Raw genomic sequence first — 17444 nt, 5'->3', positions numbered from 1 at the left:
TCCCAGGCTCCTTTATGTCACACCGTCGATACACATAATTGATTTCCCATTATCAAAAAACAGCCCAAAACAGACACATTCCAGCATTTTTAGCCCTATTTTCTTGCTGGTCCTCCCCTAAAATAAGCTATTCCCATTGCTGGGTGACATCATTTGCTTATACCGGGAACAGCGAATAAAATATACAAGTGATTAAATTCAGGGATGAGGTGTTTTCTGTGCATAGAAGGCAAGGAGTTGGGGGAAAATGTGCTCCGACGGACACAGGATCTCACAAAGTGCATGAGCAAAAGGAGAGCAGCACATCCATCATATTGACCGGAGATGTCTACTGTGGATTGCACGCTGGCTGGGGAAATATGCTGCTCTAACGCAGCCAGAGGACAAAGCTAAAACAAACTGATCTAATGGTACAGGTCACTTCCAGGAGGACCAGGTAGATGAGCAGTGCCGCTGTACAGGCCAGCAGGCAAAATGCAGCAGAAGGGGTGGTGTGTGCGCCCAGGGCAGGGGAAAGAGGTAGTTGGCCACTGCCATAAATATATTGGGGCAAAACTCGCTTTAAAGTCTGTGCCGACAGGGTAGGACTCTGTACAACAGCTGTGGACATCTGTCCACACTCTTAAGACCACTGGGCTTTCTGAGGAAGAACAAATACAGGACCGGGAGCATGGATCCGCAGATCACACACCGTTGGGTCTACAAAGCCAAGTTTACCGACTCGAGTAAACCGTGCCTAGCTGTAGCCAGCTCTGTTCGCTCCTTAGCTCCAAACATCAAGGATGCACAAGTTAAAATGCAAAATGTAACTTCAGGAGAGATTTCAACTTTACGGCTTCAATAAAATCAGCAGAAAAATAAGACCCTGTTGAGAAAGGGGCCCAGCAAAATAATCCTATTTCTGCCTGCAGACTACATGCTGCCTGCAGTTCCTACAGAAGTAATAAAAATCACATATCTGAAGTTTCTAGTGTGTGGGTACCTTCTGCTCCCCACCTCCTAGACTCCCTGGCTTTTAATAAAGCTAGCATCAACTTAAAACTATGGGGGAAGCAGTGCCAAGCAGCTGTTTCAAAAAAATTAAACAACTCACAGCTTCTGCTTTTCGCAGCTTATCTTGTTTCTCTTAATATTTTCATTTTAAATTCTCTCTTTATATTAAAGGGGGGAAAAGGTGCCTGGCTAAAAGCTCCTACCACTGAAAAATATTTTGCCATGGGTCCAGAGTCCGTGTTTGGACATCGCAGCTGTTCAACTCAGGGCAGTGTGCAGGGCTGGGTCTCCCTTTCTGCAAAGGGAAGGAGCCCCCAGATGAGTCGACTCAGATTCTCGACTTCAGTTCAGATTCTCAGACACTTTCAGTGCAAGGACAACGCTAAAATCAGGACAATGAAGCCTATTGTCCTTTTTTGTTAAAACATGCCAGCTCACCCAATTCAGAATTCAGGCCAGAGCTGATTCTTAATCATCGTGAATGAATTAGCCCACGAGGCCCAGGGCCTGGCTCAGTGATTCACGACCATATGGGCACACTCCTTTTCCGCGTGCAATGGGATAGGGAAAAGGGGTCTCTTTTGTGTTGCACTATGCAACCGTGATAGAGACTGCAGCACTAGCCTGGGCTGGGTGTAGCTGGGACCAAGGGATATATTTGATCCATCGATTCATATTGTATACGAGCTTAGAGATTTCAAAATAGAAATCTTGAAACAGTCGTAAACCAAAGGTTGCTCCATCCTCCTCCCATGGGGAACTCAATGGTATCATTTCCTTGAGTCAACAAACAGGATTTCACACCCCATGTTCCCCCTTTAGCGGAGCGGAGGGTCACAGTTAAAGCAAAGTCACTTTTAAGATCAGGCCACCCTAAGATGAGATCCTATGTCATATAACGTGTCTCTCCACGGAGATTAGAGAAATCATAGGCCTGGCATGCCCTCTAGTGTGAAAACGCTGAACTGGCTGTGTCCGCCCCAATCCGTCGCGAACAGAATGAGGAAATAAAAAGAGAAAGAAGGGCCCAGTGTCTGTCTCTTTACCGTCATCAGCATCAAGATTTCTATCCCATGCTACCCAGAAAGGCTCAGCGTAGCTTGCAAAAATGGACAAACACTCCACAAATAAGAAACAGTCGGCTCCGCGTGTCCACGACTAGTTGTTTCAGGGACTCTGGTACCCACAAATCTGCTAATGTCCTATCACGGCTACACTATGCAACTGCTCCAAAACAGGATTAGGATTTTCAGTGCATCCTCCATGCTTGGGCTAAGTAAATATGCTGTACTTTTAATGGAGAGGAAGCCAAGTTAACTGCTCCTATTCAAACTAAGTGGTTAATGACCCCGATATATTGATGCTTGTGAACCACTGTTTATCCCAAGGCTGGACAGGAAGAGGTAAGATTGCTTTCAGCAGCAATTCCTGACAAAATCCCATATTGATCGAAAACATTTGCAGTTCCCAGACTGCTGGATGTTCATCTCTCTCTTGCTCCCTCTCTCCTTCTTTATATTGTTTTAAATATTTCCCAATGTTACCACAGCCCAGATTTGCAACAGGCTATCCCCATTTTCCATAGCCCTGTGGGTTCTCCTTGGAAGTCTCCTCTGCAATTACAAACCAAGCTTAATGATACTTGGTTTGTAAAAATCAGATAAGCCTACAGCCTAAAGGTCTTTATAACCTGCAAGATTCCTTCCACTTTCTAACGATGCATGACTTCTCCTTACGTGGTTTTTTTCCCTCCCTTTGAACAAGAGAAATCCATCTCTCCCTGTCTGCACTCCTGTGTTACAACATCCTGGATTGCTGGAGCAGAGGATTTTTTTTTCCCTGCTCTCCTTCCAGAGAGATTTGCTTGCACTTAGTGACCCCTTGTCACAGATAATTTTATTTTGGGTGGGGAGGGACTGGAGAAAGGGAGAGGAAGAAAAAAAAAAAAATCACATTAAAATTGCCCACTGGAGATATGATATGGAGCGCGTTCTTTGAACAGGTGCCAAACTTGTAGAATCAAGAGCAACCAATGTCAAGAAAATAGCTCTTTGGTTGTTGAAAGTCTCGGCGTGAGCATGCTTGAGCAAAGTCAGGCAGGTTCCTCCCGCTCAAATTCTTAAGCCCCACGCACAGGCAGCTCCCTTCCCCGCTAGAGCAACTGCAGAAAAAGTGACTGCAAAATAGGTTACCAACTTTCCTAAAAACACAGTGCAGAAAGGCTCTGCGGGCCCCTATTTGAAACATCCACACTTATTTGCAAAGGAGTTGCATTAAGCCTCCCAGGCCATTTTTCAGGTGCACGCAGGTTAGCCTGCCCTATCCACCCACAGAGTCTAGAGTCTGAAATGCATGATCCATTTGCATGCAAAAAGCACGGACAGTAAAAGCTCACACTGTGCAATTATGAAACTAAGGGGTTATGCACAATGGCCAGTGTTAAACCATGAATGAGTAGCGGAGGAAGAAAAGGAGGATGCCCGCTCCCTTGCTCTGAGATACCTGTGTGTGTTCTCACTTTAAAAGAGCAGCCAATTAGTCAGATCACCTAGCATGCTTACAGTGACTGATGAGTCAATTATTTGCACGTGGGGATATCAGGCTTTTTCTGTTGGCCTACTCAAGCCAGAAGCTATTGACCATCCAGGCCCATTTATTCACACTGATCAATCAGAAAAAAAAGGAGAGCTTGCTCTATGAGCCTGGAGAGTTATTTCAAAGCCTTTTTTTTTTTTTTTTTTTAATTATGATGATGTGCCAAAGGAGTACAGTTTAACTACATCGCAAAAATGAACAGTGGGTCACCCCATTTACAGGTATTCCAGCTTCAGAGATGGAAAGAAAAACCACTTCCAACATATAAGTGGGTACCAAAAGTCCAGAGCAACAGAGGGTGGCCTCCCACCCTCACCCCTTGAGAATTGCCTGAAGTATGTATGGACTGTCCTGAATGAAAATCTCTTGCCCACACAGGACGAGGGAAGCATCCAGCCCAAAGCTGCTGCCCCCCCAGAGATGTGCTTCTCAAAACAGCGTTGGATCAAGAGGGAGGGAATGACTAAGAGGGGCAGCGAGGCTATGTACAGACTTAGTTTTCAAACTCGTCCCTGTGGAGATCCCATTAATCAAACCAGAAGCCTCCTGCACATTTTTCATCTTTAAACCTGCCCTCCACTTCCTATTCCTTTCTGTGCAAGTGTTTGTGCTGCCAGGAAATGGTCTTAAAGATTGCCTACGAAAAGAGAGTCTCGCACCCCAGTCCTGCGAGGGACAGCCACGCAGACAAACCCTGCACTGCAGATTCCTGATGAAATCCAGCAAATAAAGAACTTCTTGAAAATAAAAAGTGAGAGAGAGAAAGAAATGGACTGTGCATTTTGTGAGATTGATTTTTTTTAAACATGCTGGGTTAAGAAACGACACTGCTCATCTCTGAAGTGTGTGTTGTGTGCATTAGATATGCAAAGGCTACCCAAGGAGGAAATAAGGGAGTCCAAAATTTTAACTGCCCAAGTCAAAGACATTTTTTTTTGCAAATATCTAGCTGGTCTACTAAGAGATATCACCTCTGCCGTGAGTTTATTTCTTTTGCCTCTAGACCAATACGGCTACAACCTGGATACCCGACACAAGTTTAAGAAAGCATCCTTACTAAATTTAATCATCCCTGTGTAGTGACAGATTTCAAAGAAATTAAAGACTAATAACTAATTATCATCCCTGTGTAGAGACCTCAAAGAAATTAAAAACTAATAACTGCCTAGGTTACCTATAATAAGATTAGTTGATAGCAAGGAAACACCTATAGCTTTCTCCAGTGCAGAGAGGTAAACACTGCAATAAGCACATTTGTTTTTGAAAAGGGGGGCTGCCCAATTCACAAAAGTCATGGAGAATTACCCCAAGTCAAACTAGGGGCACCTTGAACCTTAAGAAATTAAGAGCTACTAGACTAGACTTTGAGCCCAGAGAAAAGCAACCACTTCTTGCCCCCCCCCCCCCTCTTTTATACAAGCCTTTCCCAGCATCCTCTGGTAGCTGGGACTTTAAATTTGGGAGCGAGCAACAGGTGAGTCTCCTAAATCATCCTTTTGCTTTCAACTGCTGCAGGCTCTACCTTTGCCTTCCTCCAGGTAACAAACTCTTTCAAACCTTTTACACTGTTTTCTTGCAGCTCGGTTAGGTTTTTTTCCCTCCGAGGCCATAACCCATCCTTTCCAGGCCCAGAAGTTTACACCTTGCAACAAAATACTGCTTCTACTACATACACACACAGCTGAGTATTTCTATGCCATAAGGGATTTACTTACAATCCACAGCTGTAGGAGTCTGGCAATACTCTCCTTCCCCCCCACAAAAGCTGCTCCTCTTTTTTTTTTTATAGTTGTGCTACCATTCAGTATTGCAGGAACATCCCCTCTTTGCTGCTCCCCCAGAAGGGCTAGAGCTGTAACCTGCTCTTCCCTCCCAGTCCCAGGATGCCTGTACACGTGACACATCTGTGCACTCAGTTACTTCAAATGCATCTGGGCCTGCACTGACCAGCTCTCTGAAGGGAAAGCCAGTAGCAGGCTGTGCATCAGGGGACTTGAATTCCCTGGCATTTTTCTTTTCCCCAAGCAGAGCCCAGCCCCCTTGTCCTGCAATCAGATCTGCACAGGTGGCTCCAGTGACTCGGTGATCCACCCATCCGAATCTCAAACTCTCTCAGACAAGGTTAAGTACAAAGTGACAATGCATGGCTATTCAGGTCTGTTCACATCCCCGATTTGACACTTCAAAGCAAGTCTCTGGAGCTATGGGTGAGTAAAAAGAGAGCTGAAAACCACCTCTTTCTTGCTCAGGGTCTTATGCAGATTCTCATAAGGCTTTTGGTAGATGGGGAAGGTGTCTGAAGTTGTTTGCTCCAGCCAAGCAGTGAAATAAGGGAAAAAAGCATTTGCAAACTCAGCCCAGCTATCCCATATTTAGAAACAGCCTTATTTGTTTCAACAGAGACCAACAAAACACTTAGCACTTTGCCTGTGCCTGTTTTGCTGTAATAAATTTACAACAAAAGGAGTATTTCCCCCTGCTACTGCAAAACCATAATATGCACGCAAACACACACAGAGTGAAATTAGTAGCTGTGCAGCGAGTGACGGCAAATGCAAGATTGGACAAGGCACTTCATTTTCACTGGAATTGTGTTCTCATTAACAGCAGGGTCCATTTAAGACATCTGTCAGAAGCCTGCAATGCAAATGCAAATGGAAAAATTCCAGCAAGAACTCGGGGGTTTTTTTTTTCCTCTTTTTCCCATGAACTTCACATTATGGAATTTTAACAGATGTTCAACTTGGTCACAGCTAATAAAAAGAATTATGCAAGAATTAAAAATCTGGCTCAGCCGGCTAGTGCAAAGCCTCCGCAGAAGAACTATAGTTCCCATCAAGGCATTTCAGGAGGATTTACAATGGATATTTTCTTCTGCCTTGTTGCAGGAGGGTTGGAGATTTCACGAATGGATTTGTCAGTGGTGGAGGGGGGAAACGTATCGTTCCTGCCGGCTGTGAGTAGCACCGCCTTGTTTCTACAAAATGGTGTGTTGCTACCACGGGAAAGTGGATTTTTCACTTGGCTTTGACTTTGAAATGACATCATGGGAAGCTTGCATCTTCTCAGCCTTTTCTATTGTGCCGTTTACCCAGACTAGCTTCCCGGAGCAGCTGGACTCTCCTTCTGGTCTTGTAGCTCTTTCCATAAGGCAGGACTGTCTTCCAGGCTGCTACTGTCCTCAGGCTTGGAATAAAACCATTGCACTGCACCTACTCTCCCTCTGATTGCAAAATCAAGTCAAAGGTATTAGGCACAAGAGGGAAGAGGAACTGAAACCAAAGGGGAAGGCTGTGGGGACAGAAAAGCACACATATGTCCCTAATTATAAAAGGAGGGTCTGCTAAGCAGCAATTTTGTTCATCCACTGAAATTTCCCCCAAGCTAAGACATTTCCCATAGCACTAAATATACAAACTATTTTTTTTCTCAAGTTCTCCTTCATGGCACGCATAAAAGAAGGCAAAAAAAATTAGAGGAAGAGTGCAAATCAGACACAGAATGGTAAAACAATTGGGGTTGGGTTTTTTTAAGCGTGGTTATGGGGAATGGGGAAAACAGAAGAGTAGAGAAAAAGCTATGAAAAATCAAAGGGATGGCACAGGCATAAAGAAAGCCAGTAGATTGGGGACATGGTATGGCAAGAGAGACCATGGCACTAGTTCAAGCTCTTTTCCCTCCCTAACAACCAGGCCTGTGCCCAGCAAACCTGAACTGTCCATTTAAAGGGTCTGAAAGAAGGGCAGGCTATCCAGAAATAAGAGAGAGACTCTGAACCCCACTATAAATTATGTGCAAAGGCTTATTTTTGAGTAAAAGTTACAGCCTTTCTTAGACCACATTACTGAAGCCTATATACTACAAAATACCTTTTTAGTGTCGCTAACCAAATGGCTTTGCAGACAGGGGGAAAAAAAACACCTGGAGCATGCAAACAAAATCCACAGGCATCCAAATCCGGCAAGAATTGAATGCCGGTGCGCTCCAAAGTAGAGAGTCACATGGACATCTCCCATAATGAATTAACACAGGCTCCTATCCAAGGATAAAGACCTTCTGCTGAAGAAGGGAAGAAATGCATTTAGGGGGGGTTGGAAAATATCAAGAATGTGCATTTGTTTCAGCTACGCGATTCAATATGCTGCTTTTATGCAAACAGTGCACTGCAGAGAGTGGTATTTAGTGTCAGAAAATGTGATAGTCTTAACACTCTGTTCAATGCATGGGTTTGGGGGTTTTTTTAAGCAAACAGATCACCAATGATTTGTTTCATTTTGAAGAGAAACCACATTTCATTTGGCAATAATTTATTTCTCGTTCTATTGGGCAGATGTGCCAAAAAAGCAATATTTCAACTGAAATCAGTTCTGAAGGATCTTTTATGAATATACATAATGGAAAGGACCCCAATTAAGGATTCAACAAGGGGCTGCCATTTGGAGTAAACAAAGTTATCTCGGCAGGGTCACATCCCGCGCTAGGAGAATGGCCTGGAAATTAATTACCATCCTGACATACGTCAAAACAAATTTTAAAGAGAACAGCATCCAGTTGTAGCCATGTGTTTTATCTATCTGGTGGTATGCAAAATCTGTATTCGGTGGCATTGAAATTTATTCATTTATTCAGAACCCCTCGGAGAAATCAAAAAGGCTTGTTGCCCTTTTTTTTGCCTGCTTCCAGATGAAATCTGAGTGAATAACATGCGTTTAGTGAGCCGGAAAATAAGTACAGGATGAAGCCGTGGTGGGGGTTATGTTTTGGAAAAGCAGGTGTCATCTTCACACAAGTAACTAATTTTTGAAACATTCGGAGTTGCTCAAATAAGCTCCAGCGTTGCCATTTGCGGGTGCTTAAAGCAATACGAAATTTGGGACTTCTTATCTTATGCAATATACATCTTTATCCTGACTTGTAATAGTACTGGATCCGAATGCAGCTAGGGGCATGAAGGAGATATTTTAAAAGCAAAGAGTTCTGCTGAAAGTAGGCTTTTAAATGCTTATGTAGCTAGCGTCACTATCAACGGCAACAAGAGAATTTTCTTTTAATACTGGTACTGAAGTGACTTAGTATTAAATGGGCAAAGATCCAACCCTGATTACTTAGCTGGGTGAAACTTAAGGACAGAACCACGTGCCATACCAAACTGATCCTAGCATGTGAAGAACAAGGACTCTGAAAGGTATTTGTCTTATTTTCACAGAAAACCAATCCCTGTTCCCTTATCTAAAGTGTTTGCAATGCAGTTTCTACTATTGCAAAATGACAGCTGCATGGAGCAAGTTTGGAGTGGGATTTTGAAGTGCAGCTTAAAAGAGGGGGGCACAATGAAATTCCTCTATTGATGCACTGGTTAATTTAGATGTTGTGCCAAATGTTAACATATGTTACAACCTAGGACGAGGTTTTCTGGTTAAACCTACTGTTAAGGAGTGCACAGAAGTTCATTTTCTCCTTGTTCTCTCCAAGTGAAAGCTGTAAGGAAGTCATGCACATCATCTATTCTAAAACCTAAAAATCAGAGACCCAAAGGCCACAACCCCACGGTCCGACTCCCATTGGCAGATTTCTCATGGAGAATTCACGGTGGCTGCAGTAGGGCATCACACAAATGCCAATAATGAGAAGATCAGGGCCAAAGCTACAGCTAATAGCAAAAATAAAATGGCACCTCTCTGGGAAAGCAAGTTCAGGCTCCATCAGCACCTGCTAATCCCAGCAAGAACAAATTGGGCATACACAATTTAGACCATTTTTTTAAAATTCCTTTTCATGTACATTTGATTTGTGCATGGTGCAAATTTCCACTGCTCCTGCTGTGAAGCGGGGAAAAGAGACTTAGCACCACCCTTTGTCTCTGCACTTAGCAGAGGGCAAACGAGACCTCACAAAATAAAGCATTGCCAAACTGAATGATTTGCAAAACGTATATGTCTTTATCATATTACATCTGTTCAGCAACGAATCCAAAAAATGCATGAGAGGTACAGGACTAGACACCTCTGTCCCAGAAGTTTCTAATGCACTTTATCAGCATAGCTTCCAAGTTCCCATTATTTCCCCAAACAGTTCACTTATCTAGAATGAAATATTTGGAGGTGTGTGGTTCCAGCTGTTTAGCTTACCTAGGAAAAGTACAACAAAAGCACTTGAAAAGAGGGTGGGAAAGAAACCAATTGTCTTACCTCTCTTAATACTGTGCTTTTATAGCCCCGATAAAGTCCTCGAATACCCTGTAAACCAACAAAAAAGACAGCTTCAGCTAAAAGGAATTAGGTAGCCAAAGACAGCAATTTATGGATGATTACATAGCAGGTATTACAGCCTGAGTGGAAGATCTAAAACAAATAGATTATATTGATTATAGCACCATATCCCAGGACTGATGACACTAGAGGCTTTTATCTTCCTTTTAAAAGGAGTGTTTAACCACTGTGAGGAATAATGGGTTATCCATTCACACAAAGAAGAAACTAGACCTAAGAGTTTGTATTAGGAGGGCAAGAAGGCACAGAAACACGTTATTTCAAACTCTGTGTGCCTAATACTTGGCAAGCATAGCTGAGGTTGAGAAGTTATCCCCGACTCCAAATGCATACATAAAGCAGAGCAGCAGCATTTTCAAGTTAAGCGGCCGATGCAAAACAGGCATCTAGGATAACAATCTGGCTGGATGTCTGGTTTCTTAATTGCTCTGGTTCAGAACCATCATCAGGAAAGACTTTTCAATGCTTTGTTCTTAGCTGGAGGACCACAGCATCCAAAATGTTTAAAAGGCATGACATGTACGCATCAGGGTTTGGTTCCCTGTCCAGTGCTCTGAAAAGAGTATTTCCACTGCCAGTTGATTTTTATAGATCAGGGGTCAGATTGAAAAAAGGAGTAGGGAAGAAAAGAACGGGCGCTCTGAGACCGGTATCGCATTCAGCGTCCAAAAAGCATTAGCTGTTTTGGGTAGCTCAGGCCAATGCTGTTTAACGCTTTCATTCAAAGCAACAAAGTTAACTCCACCAGTAAATACGATGACCGACTTATTCAAGTGCCTAAGGACGTGTTTCTCAGCCAATGTGCTGGAAGATCCTTTTAAGGGTGCTGCTCAACATGACCAGTCCGGTGGGCAAACACCTGGACAAGATAAAAATACAGAATCCAGACCGTTAAAAGCATTCTGACTTTTGGGGTCTCCCCAAGTTCTTCAGCAGAATTGCTCTAGTATTTTTCCACAGTCAAAAGATGAGTGAAATTCGTTTCTGAAATGGGATCCAGCTAAGTTCAGAAACGTTATGGAGTGTAAAAAGGTAGCGATCCATTGGTATAAGATGTGCCTCAGTGCAACTACCTTATTCTCCAGGTGCTTATTCCTGAAGTAGTGCAGCTAAATGCAAATATCTGCTCAGCTCATCCCTTCTTCAGTGGCCTTAACAAGGTGCTGGAGGGGAAGAGGGAATGAGGATGGATTTTGCATTATCAAGTGAAGGAACAGTGCTTTGCAAGGCCATTTTGTAAATTCTCCATTTTGGATCCTCTCCCCGGATCCAAAATAGACATGTGAAAGACACGGCCTTTCCAAACGCAGGTATCGGCCCTGCAGAAAGGATGCAGTGCCATTAGCAATATGCTAACGTACCTCCCCCTGTAAGCCGCATGAAAACTTTCAATGCTTCATTAACCTTGGCTCTGGTGGGGGGAGAGTTTTGCTTCCAACAGTCAGGAAAACAGGAGACTGCTTGATTTGAGAGAGTTGGGTTACTGGATAAGAGCACTGAAGAAACTGGAAGCCTTGATTAGTATTTCTAAGTGCCATTGACCCAAAACATTAAGAAAAGGAGCCTAGCCGGCTAACAGTCCAGTCCCTATAACATGCCAACAGTTCTCAGCAACAGGATAGTTGCACAAAACTTCCCAGGAACAGACAGCACAGGGCTGGGAAATGGCTTGGAGCAGCTACGCTTCAGAAGTTTTGATAAAAACCTTACCTCTTGATATAAAGTGTTGGAAAGCACTTGAAAGGTGCTGGATGAAGGCGAAACTTGAGCCCTCTGCTTTACCACTTCGGAAGGAACCCGTATTAGACAGGCGACCTGCAAAAACAGCAAACATTTAACCTGTAAATCCCTCTGAGTCCATTTGAGTTAATTTGTTTTTTCCTTTCCAAGGAGTCATGTCTGCAAAACAGGGAACGGCTTGTATATTTGTGTGCCAATCCTGAAAGCTATTGGCAAGATGCTTATGAACCCGCTGTCCCATAGCGCCGTGTTACACAAGTGAATCAACGGAAGTGTCTTCTGAAAGCTGTTTTAGCAGAAGTAGATTTAAGTCGGGAATCACTGAAGTCAGTAAAAAAAATAGAGGAAAGGTTGGACATTTCTTTAAAAGCCCTGGCAATCTTTCGCAGTGTTAGAACATGTACAGATACCTGAGGACCTTTTCTAGAACAATTTGCTCCTGTTTTCAAGGTAGGCCAGTTATACTGTGCCCTCTAGTGACTAACTGTGGATGGACACCACTCAGCACATGATGCATATGATCTATGGGTACAGCCACACATGTGCTTTAATGTGCATCAGCCTATTTTAATGAGAATTAAAGTATCGCTAAAAAAATGTACTACTTCATTCATGTGCATTAAAACAGGCTAATGTGCATCGTCACTTAAAAACCGTGCTCTTTAGTTAACATGCATGAAGACAAGCTAATGAGCATTTTCCTAGTACGTCACAATGGAGGTACTAGATTTAATGCGCATTAACTAAACTGTGTTAATGCATGTGTAGATGCACCCTAAAGTGACTTGATTAGATCATAAATATTTTAATTTGGTTTGAGCGTTGTATGTGTATGGACTGGGAGGTGTCTTTGTAACTAAGGCAGCTGCAGAGGTACAACAGATGTGGGCAAAATAACTTTGGGGTCTGACAGATCCTGCCTTGGAGATGAAGCAACTTGTGTAACCTGTATGAACAGAGCCAGTCTACACCCAACCCCACACAGTACCCATCTTTGTTAGGCTAGTTCCTCAATTCTTCCTTCCCCATCCCGTTTGGTTCATCCCAAGTTTCCCCCTGAGTCTGGCTACTCCTAGGCTTCTCCTTCCAATATTCTTCTGTTCCTATAAAGATGCTTCAAGTGGATCACGTTATACCCCAAGGTTGGTACTAATAGGCCACGCTGGGTCTGACTGTCCAAGTGAGTCAGGCAGACAGGTCTACACTGATATGTAAGCACCTGCTACACTGGGGAGGTTACGCTGCAATGCAGAGATTGTACTGAAGCTAGGTTTAAACAAGCTCACTTGGCTACAAATGGCAGGGCAACCACAGCAATGGAAGCTGGCAAGGAGCAGCATATTACTGTCAGAGAGCTGTCACATCAGGAAAATCCTGGTTGTTTTTTTTTCTCAGGGCCTCTAACGATAAAGGACTAGATGCTACCCTCTACTGAGGTGCTTTTATACAGCATCAGCAGTGCAAAGGAGGTAGGAATGACCCCTGATGGGATGCCCCTTCTGGTACAAATCTCATGGACTGGCTCTGTATCATCCTCCTTCCCCGACTTTGAGGCAGAAAGGTGTGCCCAGAGTGTACTGGTGCAATGACCCTTAGAAGATTAGAGTCGTCCTGGGGCCGCTCTAAATTGTGCTGTGAAATGGTGCCAGAATATGGGAAATAAGGGGGGACCCCCTTATCCCACCTTATGGTGCCAGAATATGGGAGATAAGGTGCTCCCCCAACCCATGACCCCTTTCCATCTCTTCCTGCACTGGGCTCATGTATTTAAGTCCATTTAAAACGAGCACCCTGGAAGTGCATCTGCATAAATGTCACCTGTGCGAAATCTCCATCTCCAGAAACAAACCCAAAAGGATCCAATGCTTGTACAATAAATTAAGCCGCTATCTTGTGCACAAATACTGAACACAGTTACAGTTGCCAGGTTATATCAGTGTACAAACAGACCCAACCGTTTGTAGGACTTTTTTTGCTTTGCTTTTTTTTTGGTAACAGAGTAAAGTTCAAACTCCATATTCATAAAGCAGCGATGAAATAAAGTCTGCTGTAACTTGTAAGGGGCATAACCGGATGAGCTAAGAGATCTCCAGTTTTATTCCAAAGAGGTAAAACTCCGAGTGCTCTTCAATTCCAGAGGTCAAAAAAACCAAACGACCCCAATATGTCAAGGAAATAAGAATTGTCAACTTTTTTTTGTAGTTCGGCATAAATATTTATAGAACTTCACGCTTCATAACACTCGGTGTCTTTACATTAGCTCTTTATTCCTTAAAAATAAGGAGGCAGGAGGAAGACTTTAAAAAAGCTCTTAGATGAAAAACAATCTCACCAGCCAAGGGGGTACAAAGAGCCCAGCGTGGCTTCCCGACTTCTGTGGCGTTGCAATTTGGGCGTGAGGGGTGGCTACAAAGTAATGTATCTCTCTGTTTCTTCCCCATACCTGCATTGCATTTTTGTTTCATATTAACTTTTGATGTCTCTCCAATTTGAATTTGAGCTACAAGGGAATATTTCACTGCACAAGAACAAAAACGAGTTATTGCATCGTAGCGCGGTGAAAGGAAGTAAAAAGCTCGTGTCATCCCAGGGTCTCTTGTCAGATTGGTTCCATAGGGCACTCTTTGCTGATGCATTTTTCATAGGCAGGTGGCGGCAGCTAAACCAAACGGTGACATTTTCACTGCGCATCTGAACTTCTGACTCGTTCAATTATTTGTTCCTACATGTGTACCTAGCCATCAAAAACAAATTAAGCATTCTTTTGATGTGATCCAGGGCCAGGTCTTCAAGGCAGGTATGCAAAACTAATTTCACACGTGTCTATTCGGCCAGAGGGTAAAAATGGAACTCGCTAAACCCCAGCCAACGGGAGGGAAAACGTTGCAATTAATTGACTGTGCTGAGACCTAAAGCGCATTGGTGCCCTGAAGGGAACACGGCACGAATTAAAATACAGATCGATATACCTCCTATAATTTGCTTTCTCCTACTCCCTCTATCGGCAACACTTTGGATCTAAAGGTTTTGACCTTTAGCTTTAAAGGACTATTAGAAAAGCCGAGCAATCTTAATTTATGCAGTGGCAACTGTTCCTTCTGCATTTGTCTTTGTCCTGTGTCCAACCTACCACAGTGGTATGTGCGGTGCCTGATACACAATACCCTATCTGTATAACCTGTTCCCCCAATAAGCTTCACAAAGATGGGCCTCGTTCCCCCACACCCCTAATACACCTGCAGCGTCTACTGGGGTCTCGGGGAAACGAAACGCCAAGACTAGAAGGTGAATAGGAGCAGGCAACTGAAAGGCAGTTTTCACCAAGTTGCTAGAAATATGTCAAATGCATGTGTCTCCATGCAAGCACATATTATTTAAACCATGGACTCTACCTAAGGGTGCAAGGACTTTAGGTTCAAGCTTAATTTTTTTTTAAATGGTCTTAATGGCATCACTTTGAATGTAGCCCTATTTCATAGCATGAGCCTGCTTAATGAGACAACGACGGCACCTGTTGTCTCATTCCCCATTCAGCGTTAAAACCACAGCTGGGAAGAGTCCTGAATTTCAACATGTTGGTCTTAAATCACTACCAGATAAACCCCGTGAATCGGGCAGTTAGCTACAAATCCAACTGCACTTCTCATTACCTACCTGCATTAGCTAGCCGGGGCCAGCGACACTAAAAGCGTGTTTATTTTGTCATTAGCACTTGCTCACACCTTGCAAAAAGGGGCATATCTTCACATTAAATGAAAAAGCGCTGTTTTCTATCTATACAGACAAAAACGGTTTTGGCTTCTGAAGACTTCATGAGCGTATCGTGGCTGCCATCTCCTGGTCAGAACAGGGTTCGTATTTGCTGTAGTTCAAGCACTGCTGGTATCGTAGCAGCAAAGTCCCATGTGGGACAGTGCCTAGCAAAATTAATACCCACGATGTAGCTCTATTTCAAATCAGGGCAAAGCCTCTTCTAGAGACATATATTGGTTTAAGTGGTTTAATTCAATTTAGGGGAAATCTGTTCCTAATTGACAAAAGCTACGCCAAGAAAAGTCTGGTTTAAATGAAAATAAGCGTGTTTGTTTATCCAGACTTTGGCACTGGTCTAACTAAAATGGTTTAAAAAGAGAGAGAGAGAAGGAAAGACATAAAAAAAAAAAAAAAAAAAGAGGGGGGAGCTTTAACTACAGCAGCTTTCTCCAGCAGACCAGTCCAGCTTACAGCCTGGAGTTTTTGGAAGCGGACCTAACTGCAATCTCTGGGCCAATGCCTCCCGTCCCCATCTTGAAGAGATCAAAAATGTTGCCCATTTTCAACATAATGTCATGAAGTTCAATAACATTCAATACATTACTTTAACATCTCCTTAGTTGAAATTCAGCCGATACTGAATAGAGAACCCAGATATTTTATATGCCCCTTACATGGCATTAGAGATGCTCGTGCACCTATCTATCCACTTTTGCTGCTTCCGAGAGCGTTAGGAACGTCGGTTTTCTTCTAGGTGTCTGGCCATTTTTCACGCTAGAGACACTCTGCCCGTTTCCCACTTCACTTCACCCTGAGCAACCCAGGTACGCTACGTCCCACGATGCAGAGAAACCCAATCAGGCCTGACACCATTGCTCAAGCATCACATTGCATCTGAGGTTTAGGCTGGAGTCCAGGAGAACTTTTCCTGCAGCGACAAAGTGTCACTGCTGCTGGACCATAGCCACCGTGCCCAGAAATCCCCAGGAGCAAGTTTGTCTCCGCTTCAATCTCCAATGGACTCTGCTCTTGACTTGAGATTGATAGCTTGCCATCAATCTGGATCTTCAAAGATCTTTCAAATCGCCAGCACGACTTAGACAAAACCGTTCCCTTGTTATTATTATTGCATTGGTTTTTTTGGACAAAAATGTTAATCTGATCCTATCTAGATTTTTCTGGATTATCTCTCTGTTCCCTTTGGCTTTCAGGTTAACCAATTTCTTTAAAAACCCTATTCCGTAGCATTTTAGAAAGTAACTAGTCTAAAGGACTGTTGTGGATTGACTCGTAGTTAAATATTCAAACGAAAATGGTTTGGGGGCTGGGACATGCGACTTCTGAAAAGAGGCTGAGGGAACTGGACTGATTTAGTCTGGACAAGAGAAGACTGCGGGGGATTGAATAGCAGCCGTCACCTCCCTGCAGGGGGGTTGCAAAGAGGATGGAGCTGGGCTGGTCTCGGGGGGGGGTCGGATGACAGGACAAGGAGCAATGGGCTCAAGTTGCAGCACGGGGAGTTGAGGTTGGATATTTTGAAAAACTTTCTTACATGGAGGGTAGTAAAACACTGGAGCAGGTTACCCAGAGAGGTGGTGGACTCTCCATCCTTGGAAGTTTTTAAGACCCAGCTTGACAAAGCCTCGGCTGGGATGATGTAGGTGGGGCTGGTCCTGCGTGGAGCAGGGGATTGGACTAGATGTGACCTCCTGAGGTCCCTCCCAACCATCATTTTCCATGATCCTAAAACCCTTTTAGCAGCTCAGCCAGCACCATCCTTCACACCATGGTAGCTTACCCCTCCCTTCAATAGAGGTCGATGACTACGGGTTACCGTCCACTGACCACAGGCTATGAGCGCGCATATGGGCGGTTATTGCAGAGCATTTGATATGCTGTCAAGTCCCGCATTTTATTTTATCCTGCTGTAAATTGTTCATAGGCCCATGCCCCAAGGGGCTTGTGCAGATGTTGCTACCAAATGGGGTCCCTTCCAACCTTCATTTTTTACAGCTGTTATTCTGATATGGGAGACCCCTAAACAAGGTGTATCCAGAGCGCAGCTGCTATTGATAGTTATGCTGCTGCTATTGA

The 17444-nt window shown here is 43.7% G+C and overlaps 1 protein-coding gene across 1 annotated transcript in view; it reads right to left on the bottom strand.

Moving 5' to 3' along the window:
* The window catches only part of SLC25A26 (solute carrier family 25 member 26), a 96015-nt gene that overhangs the window by 60870 nt on the left and 17701 nt on the right, over window positions 1–17444 (bottom strand). Inside the window, exons 4-5 of the mRNA XM_025208867.1 lie at window positions 11568–11672; window positions 9777–9824 (exon numbers count right to left, since the gene is read on the bottom strand). Of these exons, the coding sequence (XP_025064652.1) occupies window positions 9777–9824; window positions 11568–11672 (153 nt within the window). The remainder of the gene's footprint in view (window positions 1–9776; window positions 9825–11567; window positions 11673–17444) is intronic.

Source organism: Alligator sinensis, unplaced genomic scaffold (assembly GCF_000455745.1).
Source record: "Alligator sinensis unplaced genomic scaffold, ASM45574v1 scaffold937_1, whole genome shotgun sequence".
In the NCBI taxonomy this organism is placed as follows: Eukaryota; Metazoa; Chordata; order Crocodylia; family Alligatoridae; genus Alligator; species Alligator sinensis.
Note: the sequence above shows the minus strand (reverse complement) of the source record. Positions and strands in the feature narration are given on the sequence as shown.